Source organism: Humulus lupulus, chromosome 2 (assembly GCF_963169125.1).
Source record: "Humulus lupulus chromosome 2, drHumLupu1.1, whole genome shotgun sequence".
NCBI classification, from domain to species: Eukaryota; Viridiplantae; Streptophyta; class Magnoliopsida; order Rosales; family Cannabaceae; genus Humulus; species Humulus lupulus.
Window position 1 is genome coordinate 7,368,439 of NC_084794.1, and position 24,895 is coordinate 7,393,333.

General features: G+C 33.5%; 1 protein-coding gene, 1 long non-coding RNA gene and 1 other non-coding gene across 3 annotated transcripts; 1 reads left to right on the forward strand and 2 right to left on the reverse strand.

Annotated features, from left to right (window-relative positions):
• The first annotated feature begins 2,301 nt into the window (after positions 1 to 2,301).
• LOC133820490 (small nucleolar RNA R71) lies at positions 2,302 to 2,408 on the forward strand. The gene has a single exon (XR_009886898.1). It is a non-coding gene; the product is annotated as a small nucleolar RNA R71 (small nucleolar RNA).
• Positions 2,409 to 10,642: 8,234 nt separating this feature from the next.
• On the reverse strand, positions 10,643 to 12,558 carry LOC133815810 (uncharacterized). Its single transcript, XR_009884844.1, has 3 exons — positions 12,387 to 12,558; positions 12,100 to 12,185; positions 10,643 to 10,848 (listed from the first exon to the last, which is right to left on the reverse strand). It is a non-coding gene; the product is annotated as an uncharacterized LOC133815810 (long non-coding RNA).
• A 1,767-nt stretch (positions 12,559 to 14,325) lies between these two features.
• LOC133815811 (UPF0481 protein At3g47200-like) lies at positions 14,326 to 16,056 on the reverse strand. Its single transcript, XM_062248604.1, has 2 exons — positions 15,996 to 16,056; positions 14,326 to 15,843 (listed from the first exon to the last, which is right to left on the reverse strand). Exon 2 carries the CDS (start codon positions 15,834 to 15,836, stop codon positions 14,523 to 14,525), a length of 1,314 nt encoding a protein of 437 aa, XP_062104588.1. The 5' UTR covers positions 15,837 to 15,843; positions 15,996 to 16,056; the 3' UTR covers positions 14,326 to 14,522.
• Between the last annotated feature and the right edge of the window lie 8,839 nt (positions 16,057 to 24,895).

Sequence of the window (24,895 nt, forward strand, 5' to 3'; positions counted from 1 at the left end):
ACATTATTCAACTTTCTATAATCTATGCACACTCTCCACCCTGTTTGTACTCTAGTAGGGATTAATTCATTTTTCTCATTTTCAACAACTGTGATCCCAGACTTCTTAGGCACAACTTGAACTGGACTAACCCATTGACTATCAGAAATAGGGTAAATGATACCTACGTCTAACAATTTTATGACCTCTTCTCTAACTACTTCTTTCATATTTGGATTTAATCTTCTTTGACATTCCCGAGAGGTTTTAGCATTCTCTTCTAGATGGATTCTATGCATACATATGGATGGGCTAATTCCTTTAATGTCTCCAATGGTCCAACCTATGGCTTCTTTATGTTTTCTAAGGACATCTAACAATTTACCTTCTTGTTCTTTATCTAAAGCGGATGCTATGATAACAGGTAAGGTTTCAGACTCTCCTAGAAAAGCATATTTTAAATTTTCTGGCAAAGGTTTAAGGTCTAACTTTGGAGACTCAGAAATTGATTGAACATGACCTAAGGGTGAAAAAGGTTCAACTTTGGTTTCATTTAAGGGTATAGGCTCTACCAAAGAATTCACATCATCATTAGAGTCATCAACATGCAAGTTCATACCAAAGTATTTTTCACAAAAATCAAATAAGTCATTTCCATCATTTTCACAAATACTATCTATCATGTTAACTTCATGCACTTCTTCACACTCAACAGATTTAACCACATTAAAAACATTCAATTCAACAGTCATATTTCCAAAAGATAATTTCAAAACACCATTACGACAATTTATGATTGCATTAGATGTAGCTAAGAATGGTCTACCTAAAATGATAGGAATTTGAGCATGCATATTTTCCACAGGTTGAGTATCAAGAACAATGAAGTCAACAGGAAAATAAAATTTATCAACTTTTATCAAAACATCCTCTATAATGCCTCTAGGAATTTTTACAGAACGATCGGCTAATTGAAGAGTTATAGAGGTAGGTTTTAGCTCACCAAGACCAAGTTGCTTATAAACAGAATAAGGCAATAAATTTACACTAGCACCCAAATCAAGTAAAGCTTTGTTAATAAAATGATCACCAATAATGCATGAAATTGTGGGACACCCAGGATCTTTATATTTAACAAGACTCTTATATTGAATAATGGAACTAGCTTGTTCAGTTAAAAACGTCTTTTTAGGAACATTAGTGTTTCTTTTAACAGTACAAAGATCCTTTAAAAATTTAGAGTAGGCAGGAATTTGTTTAATGGCATCTAAGAAAGGGATATTGATACTAACTTGTTTAAAAACTTCTAAGATGTCATTATATTGGCTGCCTTTTTTAATTGGAAGTAATCTTTGTGGGAATGGGGCTTTTGGAATGAAAGGATGGATTGGAGTTTCTTTGTTTGATGAGTCATTGAGATTAGAACTAGGAGGCTGACTCTTTTCTTTTTCTTTTTCATTTTCAACCTCGGGTATGTAATCGGGTTTGACAATTTTCTTTCCAGACCTAAGAGTTGAAATTGATTTGACTTCTCCATTATGACTAGACTTTCCTATCTCATATTGACCTTTTGGATTAGGGATAGGTTGACTAGGGAATGTTCCTTTTTCTCTATCAGCTAAAGCAGTGGCGAGTTGTCCTACTTGTGTCTCGAGTTTGGTAATAGATTGAGATTGATTTTGTAGGATTTGTTGGGTAGATTGCATAAATTGTTGTAAAGTATCTTCTAAGGAAGGTTTTCTTTGTTGCGGATATGGTTGATTTTGTGGGGCATGAGCTTGGTTTTGTGTGTTGTATTGGTGCCCTTGATTCATTTGGGGTTGGTTTTGTCTCCATGAAAAGTTCGGATGGTTTCTCCAATTTGGATTGTAGGTGGACGAAAATGGGCTATCATTTGGTTTCCCATAAGTATGAAGTGCATTGGCCTCCTCAGAAAAGGCTTCTTGGTAGGAAGGGCATGATTGGGCATTATGGCAAGGACTAGAACATATAGAACAAACATCTTTTCTAGGTTGAATTGGAGAGTTTATAGTTTGGCTTATGGCTAAAGCTTCTACTTTTCTCGCTAATTTATCTAAGGATGTTCTTAAGTCTAATTCTTCTTTTACTTCATACCTTCCTCCTCTTTTTGGTGAATTAGTTGACCTAGACCTAGGATCAAAATAATTCCATTGTTGTGAATTGACAGATAAATCTTCAAGGGCGTCCCACGCCTCTTGTCCTTGAAATTTTAAAAATTTTCCAGTATGCATAGATTGAATCATTTGACGATTAGAGGGAGTCAAACCATCATAAAAATATTTTACAAGTCTCCATTTTTCAAAACCATGATGAGGACATTTTAATAATAAATCTTTAAATCTTTCCCAACATTCATAAAACTCTTCATTATCTTTTTGAAAAAACTCGGAGATTTCTCTCCTTAGACTATCAGTTTTAGACATAGGAAAAAATTTCAGTAAGAATTTATTATAAAGTTGATCCCATGTAGTTATAGACCCCGTGGGAAGGGAATTTAACCAGGCTTTTGATTTGTCTTTTAATGAAAAAGGGAACAATCTTAGTTTGACCGACTCATCAGAAAAATTTTGAAATTTAAATGTTGAGCAAATTTCTAAGAAATCTTTGACATGCATGTAAGGATCCTCTCTATCTAACCCATAAAAAGATGGCAATAATTGAATGATTGCGGGTTTAAGCTCAAAATGAGTAGCAGAAGTAGTAGGTAAAACAATGCATGAAGGAGCATTAGATGAAATAGGTGCAAAATATTCAAGCAAAGTTTTTTCAGGCACAACATTTTCATCAACAATATTAGCAATAGGTTCCATGATGCTCAAATTTTTACTAACACTTTCAATTTCAAACAAAGATAAACGTCTTTTTACTAATCGTTTTTTAGAGTTACGTTCCCAATGATGCATACAATTTTTCACAAACAAGGCAACAAGGATAATCTCAAACAAACAATTTTCTGATGTGGAAGATCAGTTAAAACCGCAACCACAGAGCATACTTAGAATTTTTAGAGATTTCACAACAATATAATTCTTATGGTTTACTTGTCCCCAGGCCTATTTGATTCCACTTACTCGCGCACTACTAACAACTCCCCGAGGTTAATTAGTAGAGGCGGATGGGAATTTTGGTCAAATTTCCTTTAAGCAAGAATTGCTTATGGTGAAAGGACAAGATTTAGGTTTTTTTTTTTTTTTTTTTCAAGTATTTTTCACAATATTACGCTAAAATATTAAAGAAGACAAAGAAAAATAAGGCAAAAATTAAATAAGACTAAAATTTAAGCAAGAGTAGGGAGGCATAGCATGCCATCAACCATAACAAAATTAAGGTAAAAACTAGGAGGCACAAGTGCCATCAACTTAAACATAAGATAGAGGACTAGGAGGCAAAAATTGCCATCAACTAGCTAGGAGGCAAAATTGCCATCAACTAGTAATTTGCGGAAATTAAATAAAATAAAAATTACAACAATATAAATAAAGAAAATTACAACAAATGTCAAGAGGCACAAGTGCCATCAATTAACAAAGATATAAAAGAAATAAAATTACAACAAAATTATAACAAAATTAGGAGGCACAAGTGCCATCGACTATAAAAATTAAAAGGATAGATAGGAGGCACAAGTGCCGTCAACTAAAAAAAAAACAATAAATATAAATATAAGTATATTTTTTTTTTTATGGGTGGTTGAACCGTCCCAAATTTCTTTTTATCTTTTTTTTTTTTTTTAGATTTTATAGATATATATTTTTTTGTTTTTTTTTTTAAGTGTAAAAAAAATTAAAATAACTAGTAGAAGAATTCACTAACCTTGAGATAAATTCGTTTCTTTTCTCTTGCAACTCCCCGGCAACGGCGCCAAAAACTTGATGGACCCTAAACGGGTATGTTTAAAAATTTATATATCGCAAGCGCACGAATCGTCCATATAGAATAGTGATCGTAAGCAAGGATGTCGAACCCAAAGGAGTTGTCTAAAATCGAAAATGAAACTATTTTAAATCAAAAGTAATAAATTCTAACCTAGTTCCAAAGATTGATGAGTTTTAATAGTATGAACATAAAATGAAATATTGAAAAATAAAGCTTTTTAAGATAATGAAAATAAACCAATAATGAGTTGAAAATAAGTATTAAAAGAAAAGATTATTAAGATACTAGAATCCACAAAATGTAAGTTTAATAATATTTATTAGTATATTGATTCCCAAGTTTTAGTGATAGTTAAAATAATTTAAACTATCATTTTCCAAAAATATTTATAATTTTAAGCACAATTTTCTTATAAAAAGATAGGATTTTTCTTCACTTTTCAAAATTATAATTTCAAAGCATTTAGTGTAAATCAATCTAATGAAATAGCAAATAAATCAATGAACATTATTTATAAGGCAAAACATAATATTTTTGTTCTAAGCATGGATGTGTACAATTTAATGACACATCTTACACAAAGAATATTATGTTTATGCACTAATGAAGAACAAAGTGTAAAAATGTTCTAACAATCTAAAATACAAGATATTTAAGATGAAAGAAATATATGAAGAAGAAAAATCCATAGACTTTGTTGCATTACAAGGGAAATCAACATACAACATAAATATTACCTAGTTACAAGTTGCTTCATCATGATCTTAATAATCTTATGAAAAAGATTAGAAGCACATAACTAGAATAGAAATTACAAAATAAATGACATACATACTTGCAAAATGCTCTTGAAAAACCCAAATGGAAGAGAGAATGGTAGAGAGAAAATGAGAGAAAAAGATGGTAACCAAAAAATTAAGCACCCCAAAAATGGTCTTGAAAGTCCATATTTATAGCCAAAGTGAGTTTATTAAAATAATCAATTTAAATTAATTAAATTGATTAGATTAATTAAATAAAATAAATATGGTATGTAGAGGTAAATTATAGGGTGCAATGATGATGTTGTGGTGAAAATGTGTAGGAAAAAGGGTAAAAAGTTGGCATTTTTGTCATAGGGGACAAAGGGACAAAATGCATTTTTGTTGGGCTCAATAAGGGAAATGGCAGCAATGTGGTGGTTGGGTGTTGGAGGGGGGGCCACGGGTTGGGCCTAGAGTGGGCCTCACGTGGTTGGGCTTTTGGAGAAACACCATTTTTCTTGTTACTTTCTTTCAAAATTACCATCTTTCCTTTGATTTTCTTGCTTTTCAATGGCAATAATTTTCCTACACAATAAATTATAAACTAAATTAAAATTAAATATTTTCATTAATAAAATATATCATATAACTCCCATGAAAACATTAATTAAAATTTAATTTACATAACATTTAATTTCAATAAAATCATATTTTTAGCATTCAAACTAACAATACTAATTTTAAATAATTAAACTACAACATATTATAATAACATATCTATAAAAACATATAAAAATCTAGAAAACTACAATAAGACTAATAAATTAAAAATTACATAAAAACTTAATAAGTTAATTAAAAACTCATGAACTAAGCAACAATTAGCATGTAAAACATGGTAAAATAACTCTATTTTGTAGAGTTATCACAGGACAGGAGAAGCCTAAATGTCTATTTTGCCCTTAGAGTGGCCAGTACTTGTTTACAATCTGAAATTTTTGTAAATTGTCTTTTAAACTCTATTTTTTTTTGGGATTCCATGGACGGAAGGTTTATCTAAATGAAATGTATCTTTTATGACCAAAATCTTTTAACCCTAGTTCAATTATGGTTTCAGTAACACGTTTCTAACTAAATGACTTGATTAGCAAGTCTTGCACTTTTATAAACACACAGTGTAACGGTCTTGGCTACCCAGGGTGTTACACTAGAATAGCTTAAAACTTGTGGGACACTTAAAATAAATAAGTTAATTTTTTTTAAAACTTCTATATTTTTTGTTAAAAATAATTTTAATAAATGTAAAAATAATTAATAAATAATGTGTATACCTCACGTGAATCTTAAACTTCTATTAAATAATTTATAATAGTTGCATAAAATAATTTATATCATATATAATATAATATATATTGTATGATCTAAATTCGAAAAAGGGTCTCATGTGAATACTATTCTTATATGTTTAAAGCCGGACGAAAACAATTAGTTCAAAGATCATAACCTAGCTACTCATTTATAGGTACATGGCCAAGGATCTAACACATCTTATTTATTATACACATCTTTCCCCCAAAATTTATCCTTTTCCTATCCTTTATTACAGTTTGATTAAGATGAAAAAGTTAAAAAGAAAGCTTAACTTGTTTAAAAGCTTAAGACACGACACAATTAATATTTATATATACTTATGAAATGTGCTAATTAGTTTTAATTGCATTAATAATAAGCCATACAATTCAATAGACCATGACCTTGCAATAATGATTATAATAAAAGTAATTACTAAATAATATTTAAAATTAAAATTAAAATGATTATTAATTAATAAACTTTAATATAATAAGTTATTGATAATTTATTTGTAAAACATCATAATTCATTGAAAAAATAATAAGACATCATAATTATTATAAAACATATGATAGATTGTTTTTATCACATAGTGATAAATTGTTTTATTATTTGTACTCACGAAAAAACCTTAACTCCGTTTGGGGAGGGTGAGTTCTTTACCTTTATAGAATGGAGTGAGAAGGTGGATTAGGATACACACAATGTTTTTTATCAAGCTAGATGAATATTATAGTGATGATTAAGTTGTAATTTTTGCATTCAAAGATTGTTTGCACTTATTATTTATGCATTTTTATATTATTTATGTTTATTTGTCAACATTTTATTATATGCACACACACATATATATCATTATATTTAAATTTATTAGATATGTCTCCTATGGTAATGCGACATCACTGAGGTGATGGCAGGGCAAATCCTCCACGAGATCCAACACATATAGAGGCTGACTGTGAGAGAGGTAATTCATGCACTATCCACTATAGATGTATAATTTAATATTATGCACTTGTAAAATAATAGTGACTGCAATAAAAAGGCGCGACATCAACAAATGGATATCAACCCGAGAGGCTAGGGCTGCCTTAGATAGACTATTACTCATTGAGTGGGATGTTCGAGGAAAGACATATAAGAAAATTGGTGAATATTCCCACCATTTTCTCGGGAGATCGGCCTTCTCATTCGACAATATGTCGATCTCGACTACGATTACTGGGATAAAGTACCAAAGGAAGTTAGGGATCGAATACTTCCTCGTCTACAGATAATTTATTTCTTACTTTTTGTATTTTGTTGACTTTAATATTAAATTTGACTAATTAACATAAATTTAGGATGATTTATTCGATATTGGTCTCACTCGCTATGGGGCAGAGCACTGAAGTGGCATTCTTCTCGGCATTCAACGATCTTGCGCTGATCGTTACTCAGAATGATTAATCTACTCACATAAAGAAGCATGGTCGGAGACATACTCCTGATGGTTTGGTAGAAGAAAAATGGAAGAAGGTGCTTGATTATTTTGATCGGCCTAAAGTGATGGTAAAATTTCTTTTTAATTTAGTTTTGTTAATATAATATATACATAATTAACATAATGTCATTTTGTAGAAGCGCTCTGAGATTAACACTGCAAATCGAGCAAAACAAAAACAAAATAGCTTCCAAGGATCGCAGTCTACGCCAGCTCTTCGTTATAAGAAGGTTTTTTTTTTTGTTAAATTTAAAACATATATATTTTTATTAACTTTCTCAATAATTTTTGTATTTTAGCGCGATATGCAAACTGGCCATGTCTCAGGCATCCCAAAAACTTGGATGGATACCAAATATAAAGAAGGGAGAGGTTGGGTCAGTTAAGTAGCGCATGATAACTATGTAAGTAATTGCAAATATTTCTTACTTTGCTTGTAAATTTGTAATAGTTATATTAAAAATTCAATAATACAGGGAAAGTTGATGGATGTACGTCACACTCAACAGACACAATCTTTTACGACCACCTCCAGTGTGAGTACTACCACAATAGAGGAGGACGACATTGCCCTTGTTGAGACAGTCATTGGACGCCGTCGGGGCCATCAGACAGGACTTGGTTGCAAGATTCGCTCGAGGCTGTCTCATGTCTGATGGCCCAGACGACGTCCAAAGACTGTCTCAACAAGGGCAATGTCGTCCTCCTCTATTGTGGCAATACTCACACTAGAGGTGGTCGTAGAAGATTGTGTCTGTTGAGTATGACGTACCTCCATCAATTTTTCCTGTATTATTGAATTTTTAATATAACTATTACAAATTTACAAGCAAAGTAAGAAATATATACAATTACTTACATAGTCATCACGCGCTACTTGACTGACCCAACCTCTCCCTTCTTTATATTTGGTATCCATCCAAATTTATGGGATGCCTGAGAGACGACCAGTTTGCATATCGCACTAAAATACGAAAATTATTGAGAAAGTTAATAAAAATATATGATTTTTTTTAAAATTTAACAAAAAAAAAACATTCTTATAACGAAGAGCTAGCGTAGACTGCGATCCTTGGAACCTATTTTGTTTTTGTTTTGCTCGATTTGCAGCGTTAATCTCAGAGCACTTTTACAAAATGACATTGTGTTAATTATATATATGTTATATTAACAAAACTAAATTAAAAAGAAATTTTACCTTCACTTCAGGCCGATCAAAATAATCAAGTGCTTTCTTCCATTTTTCTTCTACCACACCATCAGGAGTATGTCTCCGACCATGCTTCTTTATGTGAGTAGATTAATCATTCTGAGTAACGATCAGCGCAAGATCGTTGAATGCCAAGAAGAATGCCACTTCGGTGCTCTGCCCCATAGCGAGTGAGACCAATATCGAATAAATCATTCTAAATTTATGTTAATTAGTCAAATTTAATATTAAAGTCAACAAAATATAAAAAGTAGGAAATAAATTTTCTGTAGACGAGGAAGTATTCGATCCCTAACTTCCTTTGGTACTTTATCCCAGTAATCGTAGTCGAGATCGACATATTGTCAAATGAGAAGGCCGATCTCCCGAGACAAATGGTGGGAATATTCACCAATTTTCTTATACGTCTTTCCTCGAACATCCCACTCAATGAGTAATAGTCTACCTAAGGCAGCCCTAGCCTCTCGGGTTGATATCCATTTGTTGATGTCGTGCCTTTTTATTGCAGTCACTATTATTTTACAAGTGCATAATATTAAATTATACATCTATAGTGGATAGTGCATGAATTACCTCTCTCACAGTCAGCCTCTATATGTGTTGGATCTCGCAGAGGATCTGCCCTGCCATCACCTCAGTGATGTCACATTACCACAGGAGACATATCTAATATATTTAAATATAATGATATATGTGTGTGTGCATATAATAAAATGTTGACAAATAAACATAAACATAAATAATATAAAAATGCATAAATAATAAGTGCAAACAATCTTTGAATGCAAAAATTACAACTTAATCATCACTATAATATTCATCTAGCTTGATAAAAAACATTGTGTGTATCCTAATCCACCTTCTCACTCCATTCTATAAGGGTAAAGAACTCACCCTCCCCAAACGGAGCTAAGGTTTTTTCGTGAGTACAAATAATAAAACAATTTATCACTATGTGATAAAAACAATCTATCATATGTTTTATAATAATTATGATGTCTTATTATTTTTTCAATGAATTATGATGTTTTACAAATAAATTATCAATAACTTATTATATTAAAGTTTATTAATTAATAAATTAAGTAATTAATAATCAATTTAATTTTAATTTTAAATATTATTTAGTAATTACATTTATTTGTTTTATTACATTTATTTTAATCATCATTGCAAGGTCATGGTCTACTTATTATTAATGCAATTAAAACTAATTAGCACATTTCATAATTATATATAAATATTAATTATGTCGTGTCCAAAAATCATTATAATAAGCTTTTAAACAAGTTAAGCATTCATGATTAATAAGCTTTCTTTTAACTTTTTCATCTTAATCAAACTCTAATAAAGGATAGGAAAAGGATAAATTTTGGGGGAAAGATGTATATAATAAATAAGTTGTACTTGATTTTTGAGAAACAAAAATTATACAAGCCCATGTGCTATGTAGCTATAAATGAGTAGCTAATCTTTGAACTAATTGTTGTCGACCAGCTTTAAACAGTAAAACAATAGTATTCACATGAGACCCTATATGTTTCCTTCATGGATAAGAAAATTCCAGCTTTTCCATCTTCTATAAGTTCTTCAATAGATTCACTTTATCATACAATATGTATATATATATATATATAATATAAATTATTTTATGCAACTATTAAAAATTATTTAATAGAAATTTAAGTTTAAGATTCACGTGAGGTATACACATTATTTATTAATTATTAAAAATTATTTTTACATTTATTAAAATTATTTTTAACAAACAATATAGAAGTTTTAAAAAAATATTAAAACTTATTTATTTTAAATGTTTCCCACAAGTTTTAAGCTATTCTAGACACTTTATTTTTATAACGGAAAATTAAGAGTATACATTTCTAACAGATAAACTCAACATACCAACTAATAACACTCTTAAAAATAAATCATAAATCATTCTCCAAAATAGAGCTCATAAATAATAGCGAAATTGTCTCCTAAATAATCCTAAACAAATAAAATATTCAAAAGAATAGGTCAACATACAAAGTCCATATAAATTGATTGCATAAAAAACAACTAATGAGATTTCAAATTATTAGAGATTTAATCAACATGATTTATAATAATATACGTCAAAGTCGCCAATCCAAATTGTCTGAAACACTCAAAGCCACCAATCCAATAAGTCAATCAATCTGAAACAATCAAATTTGAAACCAAATTAATACTATAAATATAAATAGATTAGAAACCAAGTTCAAACAGATATACATTTCTAACTAAAAAATTCAACATACCAACTAATAACACTCTTTAAAATAAATCATATAACAAAATAGGCACCTAATTAATCCTAAACATATAAAACAACCAAAAGAATACTTCCAGATACAAAGTACATAAATATTGATTGCATAAAAAAAACTAATGAGATTTCAAAGATTTCACATAAAAACAGAGCTTTTAGTTATGTAGAAGTTGTGGTACAATTATTGATCTGAAATGATGTAGCATAATGACACATGTATGTATGATGATAAGTTTTTAGTTACAAATTTCCCTTCATTATTTTAAATCACAAATTTGTCATTAAGATAATGTTATTCTTTTATAATTTGACTTTTGAAAAAAATATTGAGTGCAAAACTTCACACATTAGAACTTTCCAATGCAATACTATATTAATGCAATACACATCAGACCAACGAATCATCACAATGTGTGGAAAAGATAAATGAAATGATCAAAGACTTCAACCAAAGGCTTGGCATAATGCTCCAAAATCTAACATCAAATCTCCAACCCTCAACACAGTTTGAGTCTTTTAATTCAGAAGAGAAGACTAGCTTGTATTTCTTTTTGACAATAAGTAACGTGATGTCTTATGATTACTAATCCCAATATGTGATCTTCAATACACATTCCTTTCCTTGACTAAATTTTTATGCCACGTCCCTACACAATACATACATATATATATATATAACCTTAACTAGAACTATGTGGTTCAAGCAAGACCATAAAAATGAAAATTAAATTAGGACAGAATACAAATGTAGCAAGTTGTTTATATCTCAGAATAGCAGAACAAGACAATGAACTAAAGCTACGGTAAGATTAAGGCACCACTTATAGTACTCTACTAGAGTCCACCTTAAAAGCTTCAGAAATCCATAGTATAGAGGTCGTCAAATTTGAAATCCATAAAAGTTACAGTACCTAAGCAACTTATTTAGAATAAAAGCATTCACCAACAGAATTCCAAGAGTGTGAGTCTGAGTCAATCTAATCGCAAACTTCTGTAAGCAATTTCTTCTATATGATCTCTTATTTACCATATGAAAATTTTCACACTTGGCATGAGAAGTTTTTTTACGTAATAATGTGGTAGAAAGAATAGAGAGATAATAGACGAGAATAAGATCTGTAAAGGAAATTTGAAGTACCTGTGGAATTCCTTCGCATGGATTACAGAACTGCTGAAGTTGTTGCCAGTCACCTTCCTTTTCAGGAGCAAGTTTAATGCGTGTTTCTGAAAAGGAAGCACACTAAGTAAATTATACGTAAAAAAGAATAATATGACTAAGCCCAAGAAAAACTATGATAGGTTGTACACGCACACTTGTAACATTTCTGTACCCTGCAATCCCTTGATTGCAATACCATCTTAATAAATCACTAGTTTCTTAAGTTATTCTACAGAAGAATTCACAGTTATTGAATTTGTACTTACGACTAAGCATTTGACGCCTACACCTTCTTCTCCGCCTCCTGCCTCTTGGTACTATGCATAGAGACCAGACATATTAAAGACACAGCAAGAAATGAAATCCGACATAACTCCTAAACTTGTTACCAACAAAAAGAAATACAGAGAAAATTTTATAGCATCAAGGAATTACTAGCGAAGTTCTCAAGAATTGACACGAATGGATCAGTCTGGAGTGACTTCGGTTCTTCCAAATTGGCTTTCCACAATGAAATTACAGCTCGTGGTTTCGCATCCTGCCATTATTCACAGAGCTGTTTCAGATCATAGTTTATATATTTATATATATATATATATCATTCGTTGTCTTGTTACTATAACTCCACAAACAATAGACAAACAATATAAAAGATTAAACACATGTTATGTGATGAACCAAGGTCCGGAAATTAATAGTACATAAGGAACTTCTAGTCTCCAAAGCTTAGGCTAATAAGCAATAAACCAGCAACGGACATGACGTTCAGACAAAACACAAATATCAATTAATACAAATTTGCCAATAATGCCATAAATCTGACATTAGACTACCATGGAAAGAAAAACCCTTTATGTGTCCACTTGGAATCCAAATTTAGAATACTTTTCTAAACGGCATCACCCAATGCAGATACCAAGTAGCAGAGATGAGGATTAGTCACATAAATAGGCAAGCTTCAGAACAACTACCATTAAACATGGTCAGAGGCCATAGTGGTGCCAAAAACATGCAAGCTCTCAAGCAGGCTAGCAGCAACCTAGCTGCTGAGCGTCATACGGAGCTAAGATTTATAATAGTAAGTACAGAGTAATAGCAACTATGATCAAAGAAAAAAACAAGACCACGCTACAATATGACTCTCTTAATCTCAAATATGTAAGTAGAACATAAGGCGCACTTCTTCAGCGTAGAGGCAGATGCTACAAGGCTTTTATATACACATATATATATATATAAATTAAGTTAACAATATTACAATAAAACAAACAAATATATATATTAACAATATATATATACCTGTGAATGCCGCCTACGATGATCGGCGCCTATGATGGAGCTGCCTGAGAGGACGCCGCTGCACGAGAGGAAGATCGGCCCGAGAGGATGATGCCCGAGAGTTTGGAGTTCTCATGGTTTGGGGTATGAGGTCTGAGCGAAGAGAGAGGGGTTTGGATCTGAGGAGAGAGTGGGGCTTGAGGTTTGGGGTCTGAGAGGAGAGAGTGTTGTTTGGGGTCTGAGAGGAAAAATAACCATTACAGAGGAAAAAAAAATTGGGGCTTTTTTATTTGGTTTCGTGCCAAATAGGAGAGACATGGGCGCCTCATCTGAAAGTACCTCTAGCAACGACGAAAATTTTAATGTCGTCGCTAGAACCTAATTTTACTGTACTACGACCCTTAACTTTGCTCCATTTATTGGGATTGTTAATTAATAATTGTGTTTCATAACACTAAATGTCTATAATTAAGTTTGAGCCTAGTTATTATCTTAGCTAGATTATATGTGCGGCCTATATATATGATATTAAAATTTGTTCCCCAGTATATGCTTAACAAATTAAATTCGGTTTATATGTATGGAAAAAATTTAGGTAGAAATTGTTTTTATACTACCGGTGAGATTTCTCACAAATTTCAAAATATTCCAAATAATTTTGAATGTGAAAATAAAAATTTAAATAGGATATACTACACATTCAACAATTACTAGTAAATAGTGAATACTCAACCCAATCAAAATACTTTTAAAGGATATTTTATTTTAGAGAATTGCTATGAGGTATTGGTGGTGTCCAACACCACCCGTAGGTGGCATTTGTCGTTATTGATGCAACAATATCGAGTCTCACACTTATTTGAATTTAATAAATATTATAGGTATCTGTCACTTCATGTAATGTAAGGACACCTTCAAATACCAAATATCAACCCTCTTTATTTTATTATATTCTCTTTATCAAAAGACAAACATGTATATATAATGTTACAAAATCGCAAGCACTAATATTTCTCACCACAAAAACAAAATATATAAAGATGATACCTTGGTACAACAACATTGTATCACTGATAGGGAAAAGAATATATAAAGATATATGCTTACGCCGAATCTTTCTTATATCAATCTTTTATGGCATAGAAGGTTTGTAAAAACGTAAGAACAAGAACAACAGAGGCAGCGATGACTGAAACAAGTGCCCACGGGTGTTTGAAATAGTCACGCGTAAGCACTCTTCGATATATATTCCAACGTTGTTTACAATATTTGTTCACTTCACTCGTAAGACTGAAATAATAGTTTTCCTTGACGTAAGTATCAATGTAGAGTCTGTTGAAAAATTTGGTAGCATCATCAACATTCAACCAGTTATCGATGACCTTATTCTTCTGGAGTACTTGAATATCAGCACTAGTGTCAATGAGGTTGTCCAAGAGCACAGCATAACAAGTGATTATAGGCTTGTAGTTAGGGCAACACTGCTCCAAACTTATGAGATTTCTGAACACTGTTTCTGTGGTTTCTTGAATAAGAAGAGGTGGAATCTCCATGATACCTGTTTTGGAAAAAAATCTAATGTCCAAGATAGATTCTGCTCTAGTGTTTTGCTTGAATGTGATGCCTGAGTCCCTGAGACCTGTAGCTGATCGTATATGCTGCCAGTCATGATTGATTTTTTGTCTTTCATCAAATTTCGTAATCAATGAATTCCTCAACAGATCAAGAATGTGTTTGCTTTTACCTAACTCGGTACTTGAAAAATCCAAGATGGGATTTTTGGTTCTCAATAGGCTAGGAAAGAATTCAATGGCCAATTGAACAAGGGATTTTTGGTTTGAGGGTGTAGGGTTTGTGAGGTCAAACAAAGTGTTAAGCACAATCCAAGGTATTTGGTTCTCGAGTAATATGAGGTCATGGTGTAGAAATTGGAGTAGGCAAGACATGGTGAATATTGGGTCTTCTTTGTCTCTGGGAGACAAATCTTCATTCTTACGAAACAACTCTTCATTTTTACGAAACAACTCTATGATGAAACAACCATCAAGGACCAACATCTCTACGAATTCATAAGTTTTCATCTCAATGGGTCCAGCATAATACCCACGAGCTTCCATTTGAATTTTGTCAATGGCAGTCAACAATGTGTCAAGAGTTGGACAATTTGGATTGTTCGAAAGAAGATCACGCAAGTATTTTTGTTTGATCCTCTCTGTGGGTTGGAGGGAGGGACTGTTACGGTGGAAAGGACCAATGGCAAAGGCATTTGGTACATAAGCATTTTTGGTGTGCCTAGAGAGAATGGTTGGGATTCTGAAAATGCTAAAACTCGATGACATGACTAAATTACCAGACAGCTTTCTATTTATGTTAATTGCCATTGATTTAATATCAATAGCAATGTCTTCTCCACTGTCCATTGTTGGTGTTGTTTCCATGTTGGATCTTTCCATTGAGAAAACAAAAACAAAAACAAAAAACATAACAAAAGAGAAGAAGTACAAAATTTATTAGATTCTATATATATGTTAATGCAAACTCTTTTGAAGCAAAACATAATATATAAATGAATCATAGAAGAAAATGAAAAAGCATACCAGATCAATTTGGTCTTCTTATGAGGGAGGAACAGGAGCTTTATTTCATGTGGAAGTGGAAGCGGAATTATATGAATTGGCTTCTACTAGCATGTGTGAGGCTTTTATATGAACAAGGGAATATTAAAAAAATAAAAAATCTACAATCAAAGACAAAGCTACAACTTCAATATTCTAGTTCACTCTTTTATTAATACGTACGTACTACTACTAAAGACTATGTACTTTTGCACTTTTTTTTTCCCCTTTAAAAACCAAAGTTGCAATTATATAAGATGGAGATTCGTCAATGAAATATAAATGAAAGAAAAACTTATTGAGGGTGTTTGGTATGGAATTTTGTTTGGTGTGAATGAGATTGTCAAATTTAACTTATTTTTGGTAAATTTATATTTAAGGACTTGAAAGTTTGTATTTCTAAGTGGGTCATATTTTTTAATTTTATTTGAGAGTAATATTAATATTTTAAATACTTAAATTTTATATTTTTTTAATCTAAACTCCCCTAACTCTACTGTCACAAACTCAAACTTCGTAAGAAGCTCGCTTCACCGTAAATATATACCTCTATGCTTTGGAAACAAAAAAAAAGTGTTATCGGGAAGGGTTTCAGTTTTAAAGAAGATATGCTTTACTTCATTGGAGTGTAAAAGTAATAACCTAGATATGTATATTGATTGAAATATGACTCATTAATATGGTTCTCTTTCCAAATGGTCCAAAAGGAACAATGTAAGAGAGAAGCCGAAGGGCCTACTAAAGATAATAAATTCATTGGTTTTTTGCAACTACCAATGAAGAATTTCAGTCTTAAAATATTTTCACAAATGGAAATTAAGCAGCTGTCAAAATTAATAAAAGTGCATATATAATTAAATCAGCTTACATCATGTCATCAGAGAATTGTTCAAAAAAAATAAATCAAATTCTCTAGTAATAACCAAAACATATATTACTCCTCATTATATTTTCTTTTGTGGAAATATATATAAACTCATTATATTATATACAAAAGATTTATTTTTAATCGCAACACAATTATTTGTAACTAAATATATTATAATCACAAAAACTATAATTTGTTGGGATTATAAATATATATATATATATATATTGATAAATCAGATATGTGTATTGCTCGTCAAAACCAACTTTACAACCCAGCACTTTTTTTTTAACCTCACAAAGAATCTTTTTTTTTACAACTTTCCAAACCAAATCAAATCTTCCTGTCCAATTTTCTTAGGCATAATATTTCCAATTCTATATTTGACTTCTCTTTTCATTGTCTGTACAATTGAATTCTTCATAGCCACTCTTTGATTCCAAAAAGCTTCATTGTGATTTCTCCAAAGTGCATAAATCAGACCTGCCATTGTTGTAGCCCACACTTGTCTTCGAAACTTGTTCGTTCATGACTTTTCAATCTTTCGAAGAAGCAGGAGCATCTCAACACCTAGCACCCTCCACTCCAACCAATGCTTCAAATCTTCAAGGCAACTGATACTCAGGCAACAATCAAAAAACAGATGATTGATTGTCTCTTCAGCAGTCCCACAAATGCAATAGTGTTTGCCTTTGTAATGCCCCAAATTTCCTAATAAGGTTTAGGACCTTGATTAGGAGACGGGGAGGGCCATAATTGATTTTTTTATGATATTTAATGATTATATACATGTTTATGTGAATTATATTATTATATGATGGTGAATGCATGCATATAGGTTCAATTTTAATTATAAGGGCACTTTGGTAATTTGGCATGTTGAGGGCATGATTGTGTATTTTCATGCATGGGGTGAATTATAAATAATACCACATGATATGTGGATTGGTTCGAGCCTTTCGGCATGAGACGATCATGGAAATGCAAGTTTTCGGTCTAGTCATAACGGGATTAAATTCGGGGCTCGGCGTGAGTCTCGGGATGTTTAAATGATTAGAACGTTGCTGGGAATTAAAAGGTAACGGGATAAGAATTATTGGTATTTGAGAATATTGAGAATAACGGGAAATGGAGAGTGTTAATTATAATTAACGAGATAGGCGGGAAAGGACGTTTTTACCCTTGGGGGTCTTTAGAAGCCTTTATTTAACCTAGGGGCAAAATGGTCTTTTCACCCCTAAGATTTATATCAACTCAAGGTTGTAGAAACCTTCATATCAAAACAGAGCATCATCATCCTCATCTTTCCCCTCACCCATGCACCATTTCTCCTCTTTCTTCCTTTTGATTTTTGAGAACCAATTTGAGGCAACAAGCTAGGAGAGCAAGGCTTGAGGACTTAGGACCTTGGTTCAATCAATGCGGAGCATCCAAGTCAAGCTTGAGGTAAGTTCCAGCCATTAGTTTTATGGTATACTCTATTTTGGCTTTACACTTTCAGCTTGTGAATTCTTTGTGGAAAGTTGGAATTAATGGAAGTTTTGGTTGGTGTTAACTTGGGTTTTGATGAGGGTATGTTGTAGATGAAGTTTAGGGGTTGAATTGGGTGTTTGGATGATGTTTGGGATTGGTTTGGAAGGTTGGTTTCAAGGAAAAACGCAGGGGAAGAAAACTGGTTCTTGCTGTTTTGCGTAAAGGGCCGCGGCACGGCTATGGTGAGCTGCGGCCTGCGTGGTTTTCTGGGGGAGATGAGCCTCTGTCTGAGGGGCGAGCCGCGGCGCAGCTAGGGAGGGCCGCGGCCCATAGAGGCATTTTTGGCCAGAAATAGGTTTTTGACTTGGGAATGCTAGCTTCAAGCCTCGGGATCGATCCTATTACCCGGTTTAGTGTGGAATAATGTCCCGGAGGCTAGATATTGGTTTGGGAATCTATGTTGATCATTTTTATTAATGGTGTCCTGTATTTGGTTATGACTAGGTGACCGCTAAAGGACTAAAAGTTGATCGTTCTCAAGGGTCGTTCTTTTACTAATTCTTGCTCGAACCCGAGGTAAGAAAACTGCACCCCATGTGTGACATGCATGGCTATTTATGGTGCATGCTGGATGTTTAAATGTAAACATTGATAGCATAATGAATGCTTAGCAATCTTGCTCATTTGCATATGATTATTATTGAGGCATGCTGGACAACTAAGTGTGATGCATGTGATGCATGAGAAACATGTGATTAGGGCATGCCATGAATGATGAATATGAGATTGATCAGAGCTTGAGTCTCTGTGTTTGTGCATGATCATAATTATGCTAGCAACTGTTAAGTAAGCATGTTGAATGCCTACGTTTGAATATTCGACATATGACATGTGTTTGGTGGCAATGCTTACTTGTGCATGGTACTGACTCATTAGTCAGAATTGGCAAAGGTGTTAGTATCAACTGTGAAGCTGTGACTCATTAGTCAGGTTCGGCAGTGGTACTGGGCACTGGTCACATGGTGCTGACTCATAAGTCAGGATGGCCTTAGCATGTTCAACGCAAGCCATAAAATATTAGATCTAATCGATATCTGCATTGAATGACTTAAAGAGCATTAATGCCAGACCGACCTCAAGTTCGATGAATATTATAAGCGCTTGTGTGACTTACCCATCAGTCACTCATCTGTTAAGTTAGAGACTTACCCATCAGTCTCTCATCTGTTAAGGCTAGTGGCTTACCCAGCAGCCACTCTTCTATTTAAGCTTGTGACTACCCATCAACCACTCATTTGGTTAGAGCCATTGCAGGAAAGCCCAGGTAACGATGTTGTTACACGGCTATGGGCACTGAGACCTATAGTGACTTGTTTGGCAGTCACTCATTATGGTTTAACAGGACCTCAAAGTGATATTCACTCATCTGATCAGAGCTATAAGCTCTGTATGATCATTTTGATCATCATATGCATGGCTTTGGGTGTTGAGCCCATAGTGACTTGCTTTTTGGTCACTCAGTATGGTTTATCAGAACCTCAAAGTGTTGAAACACTCATCTGATTAGGATTGACTTGATAGTCATCCAATCAGAAGAGCAGGATTTCTTATCCTGGATACCCCAGCATTGTTTGAACTCGCTTCGGCTCACGGGTGTTTTGTGGTGCAGGTAAAGGCAAAAGGAAGCTGGACCATCCTTGAGTTGAAGGGCTTAGGTGATGACGTGTACATATGTAGCTGCTCGACCAATACTTGGACGAGGTTTGAAAGAGGAACTAGGGTTAAACCCTGTTTTGCTGCTTAGAACGGCCTGTTGTAAATATTTTCTTGTAATAGACCTTTAAATTATATTTTTTGGATCCCAATGTATATAATAAACGTTCTAATGAGACGTTATATCTTAACCAAGATTTTTAATCCCTAAACCGCTAATCATACTTAGTTACACGTTTATGGCCAAATGACTCGATTAGCGAGTTTAGCACTGTTTGCAATGTGCACTGTAGCAGTCCCTGGAGTTGGGCGTTACAGTCTTGACTAATGTTATATCTATATAATCTATCTTTTGTATGTAGTCTGTTCAACATAGCCAGCCAAGCAATAAAACTATGTTTGGGAATATTCAACCTACTCCAAATAACCTCCTGTAAGCTCAATCTACCATGGGAAGAGAGTAAAGTTTTGTATCCCAGAGCTATTTGATATGTAATTGTCATTAGATGATGAAATTGAGATGAGCTTTTGAATTTGTTCTTCACAGCCACAATTTGTTGCCAATACCAGCTGCTATTGGTTGGAGCTTCATAACTCCACCAATCACCCAAGTACACACTATGAATCCACTCCACCCATAAATTATCTTGCTTTGTAGCAATGGACCAAACATATTTCCCAATTGCAGCAACATTCCACTGAATTGTTCTTCTAAATCCCAAACCTCCTTCACTTTTCGGTTTGCAAACCTCCTCCCAAGAAACAAGACCTGGGCCTTCATAATCAGCCACCCATTTCCATAAAAAAGCACGACACATCGCATTCACTTTGTGAAGCACTTTCTTTGACATTACCATTATTTGAGCCCAATATGCATGGATGGTGATTAGAACCGAGTTGATTAACGTCACTCTCCCAGCGTAGGAAAGATGGCGAGTACTCCACACCCTGATTCTTTGCACCATCTTCTCTATTATAATCTCACTTTAGCAGCTGATAGCCGCTTGGAACTGATGGGAATTCCTAAGTACCTAAATGGTAAGGCACTTCGTATGAAACCTGAAGAATCCACCAATCTTTGAACCTCTTCTTCCTTCATGCCACAACAATAAATGGCTAATTTAGCTACACTTGGAAATAAACCCGAGGTCTGAGAAAATTTTTTGAGCCCATGTAGCATAAGATATACTGATTTATAGTCACCATGACTAAATAATAACACATCGTCTGCAAAGCAAAGATGATTTAGTTTAATAGCAGCACACCTTTCATGATACTTAAACTCATTTTTTTGACCCACTTTACTCATTATCCTTGACAAATATTCCATGCCAAGAACAAAAAGCAAAGGCGACATTGGATCTCCTTGGCGTAACCCCTTCTTGGCTTCAAAGAAACCATGCATGGTACCATTAAACATAAGGCTAAACCGGGGCATTCTAATGCAAGTCATTACCAATTGAATAAACTCTTTAGGAAAGGCAAAAGCTTCCAACATTTCTTCAATGAACCCTCATTCAATTGTATCATAAGCCTTCCTCAGATCCAGTTTAATCATGCTATTGGCCTTAGCATTCTTCCTTCCATAGTACCTAACCAAATCCTGACAGACCATGATGTTATAGGCAATGAATCTTCCTTTCACAAAACCACTCTATTTCTGAGCTAATAAAATTGGTAACACTAATCTCAACCTTGCACAAATCATTTTAGTAGCAACTTTATAAAGAACATTGCAACACGCTATGGGGCGAAAGTCACTTACTGATTCAGGACACTTACTCTTAGGAATAAGAGTAAGAATGGTGGAATTAATTTCATTCAGTAACTTCCCCGAGTGCAAAAATGAAAGCACAGCTTCACACACATCATTGCCAACTAAATCTCAATTATCACGGTAAAAATAGCTACTAAACCCATCTGGACCAGAAGCTTTATGACCAAGAATACTAAAAATTGCCTCTTTGACCTCCTCCTTGGAAAAAAAACTATACCATTAATCTTTGTTGTTGCTCATTCAGAATTGTACATGTAATGCCTCAAAATCCCTAATAAGGTTTAAGACCTTGATTAGGAGGCCGGGAGGGCCATAATTGATTTATTATGCCATTAAATAATTATATGCATGTTTATGTGAATTATATTATTATATGATGATAAATGCATGCATATGGGTCCACACTTTATTATAAGGGCATTTTGGTAATTTGGCTCGTTGATGGCGTAATTGTGTATTTTCATGCATGTGGGTGAATTTTGAATAAGACCACATTATAATGTGGATTTGTTCGAGCCATTCGGCATGAGACAATCTGTGCATGCAAGTTATCGGTCTGGTCATAACGGGGTTAATTTCAGGGCTCAGGGTGAGTTTCGGGGTAATTTGAGGATTAGAACATTACCGGGAATTAAAGGGTAATGAGATGTGATTTATTAGCATTTGAGAATATTGAAAATAATGGGAATTGGATAGCGTTAATTATGATTAACGAGATTAAGGAGAAAGGATGAGTTTGCCCTTGGTTGCTTTTAAGGGTTTTATTTAGGCATGAGGGCATTTAGGTCTTTTCACCCTAAGGTTATATTTAGCCATTAGAAGGCTGTGGAAGTTAACCAAAATAAAGCATCTTCTTCTCCTCAACTGATCACCATTTCTTTTCCATTTTCCTTTTAATTTTGAAGCTCCTTTTGAGGAACCAAGCTAGGGAGTCAAGTCTTGATAAGCTAGGTGATAACTCTAGGATTTAGAGTTATTTTTATGATCTTTGAGCTTGTTTTTAAGTTGAAAAGAGTAATGAAAGTGTGTTTACTGTGAATAACTGTTTAATTTTCACCCTTTTGTTCTAGGTAACGAGTCAATATTAAGAGTCGGTAATTTGATGTATTATTTGTAATTATTTTATGTGAATTTCTGTTCTGTGTTGTTTAGGAAAGGAAACTTAAAAATGCCAAAGTGAATTAAAGGGAGCTGAAGGAAAAAGGGTCTGAAAGGGGAGCATTGCTGTTTCGTTGCTGTAGGCCAATCGCATAGCAATCCTGGGGAGAAGACAGATGACGTGGACAAAAGCCAGCTGCATTTATGTACTGATCTCAGCGCCTATGTGGCACCCATTTAAAAGAATTAAGTCAGCTGGCTGAGGTGGCAAGAGAGGGACCAAAGAAGGAAAGGAGCTTGCTAATTAGGGTAAAGAGAGTACCCTAAAGAAAAGGACTCAGCTGAAATAGAAGAGTACCAATTTTTATCATCTGACTATCATTTTTTACTCAGCAAGAAACAGAGGGAGAAAAGTTGCAGAAAAAAAAAGAGCATGAAGAAGAAGAAGAAAAAGAAGGAAACACAAGGAATTGAATGAGGAAGATAAGGACAAGAAGATCCAACCTACAACACCATCAATCTAGGCTTTGTTCTCATTTCTTCCTTTCTTCTCTATTTTGTATTTTCTTATTTTGCATAGCTATTCTAGCACTCATGGATATTAATTTTCTATTTTGGTTTATGTTTGCTACTTTAGTTATGAGCTAAACTTTTGAGACTTGAATGGTTAAAAACCCCTTTTGTCATGTATTTTAAATTTGAATGCATTACTTAAGCTAAATTGTCATTGTTCATTCAAGTGAGCTTCATGTTTATTTACTGTTGTTGTTTGGAAACAATGGCAGGTTATTAAGTTAGATTTAATACTGGAAAGGTTAAATCTAGTAGTTGGTACTTGAATGATGCAAAAGAACACCCATTTTCTAGGTTGTTCTTAGTAAGTAGAATAGGAATATTTTACTACCTTGCATAACTTTGAGAATTGATGCTTAAATTATGTTCTTGAATCTGATTTAATATAGGAATATATTGGGTTAGATGATAGAGCTTATTTCATGAGTTTTGGAAAAATCTCATGGGCTTGTAAGGAATTCTAGTTAACTCTGTGCGTTTTGCTGAAGTAATGCTGTAACAACTGGGCAGATAAAACATAGGGGTGATTTAGCTATTCAAGTCTGTTTGTCCTTTGATTACTTTTCCTTGCAGTTAATTTTCCAGCGTTTGTAGCAATATTTTAATCTTGATTCCAGTTTAATCATTTTATTTTAGTTCACAACATCCAATCTATTTATTTTCTTAAAATCCAAATTGTTAAATAATTGATTTTGCACTAAATTTGACTTGCAATCCCTGTGGAGACGATCTTACTTATCACTTTATTACTTGTGTGACTACGTATACTTGCGTATATTAATTTTCACAACACTAGGGTTGTGTTCCACCATTAAAGAGGGTGTAGTTCTGAGCTTGGGGTAAGTTTTTAACCATATAATCTCTTGTTCTTGCTCTGTTTCCATTTGATTTTCAGTTTGGTTCTTGAGTTGGAAAGTTGAGAATACAATGGGGTTTTTGGCAAAGGTTACTTGGGTTATGATGCCTAGGTCATGTGTAGATGGTTTTTGGGTTCAATTGGGGGTTTAAATGGAGTTTGGAAGCTTGTTTTTCACGTTTGGAAATGAGGAGTCGATGGAGGGAAGAACCAGGGCAATTATTCCTGGTCCTAGCGCTATAACACTAGCCAGGGAAAATTTCCTCTGGTTGTAGCGTTGGGGTGCTAGGGGGTAGTGCTGTAGCGCTACCCTTCTCTGATGCATATTTTGGGCACTTTGAGGGTTTTGGGCTCAGGGTTTCAATTCCTAAGGCTCGGGATCGAATCTACTCACCGTTTGGGTACAATTCAGGGTCCCAGGAGTGAGGTTTAGGTCAAGAACCTTTTATTGTTGATTTTCATGAATGGAGATTGAAATTGGTTATGACTAGGTGATCGCTAAGGAATCAAAAGGATCGAACGTT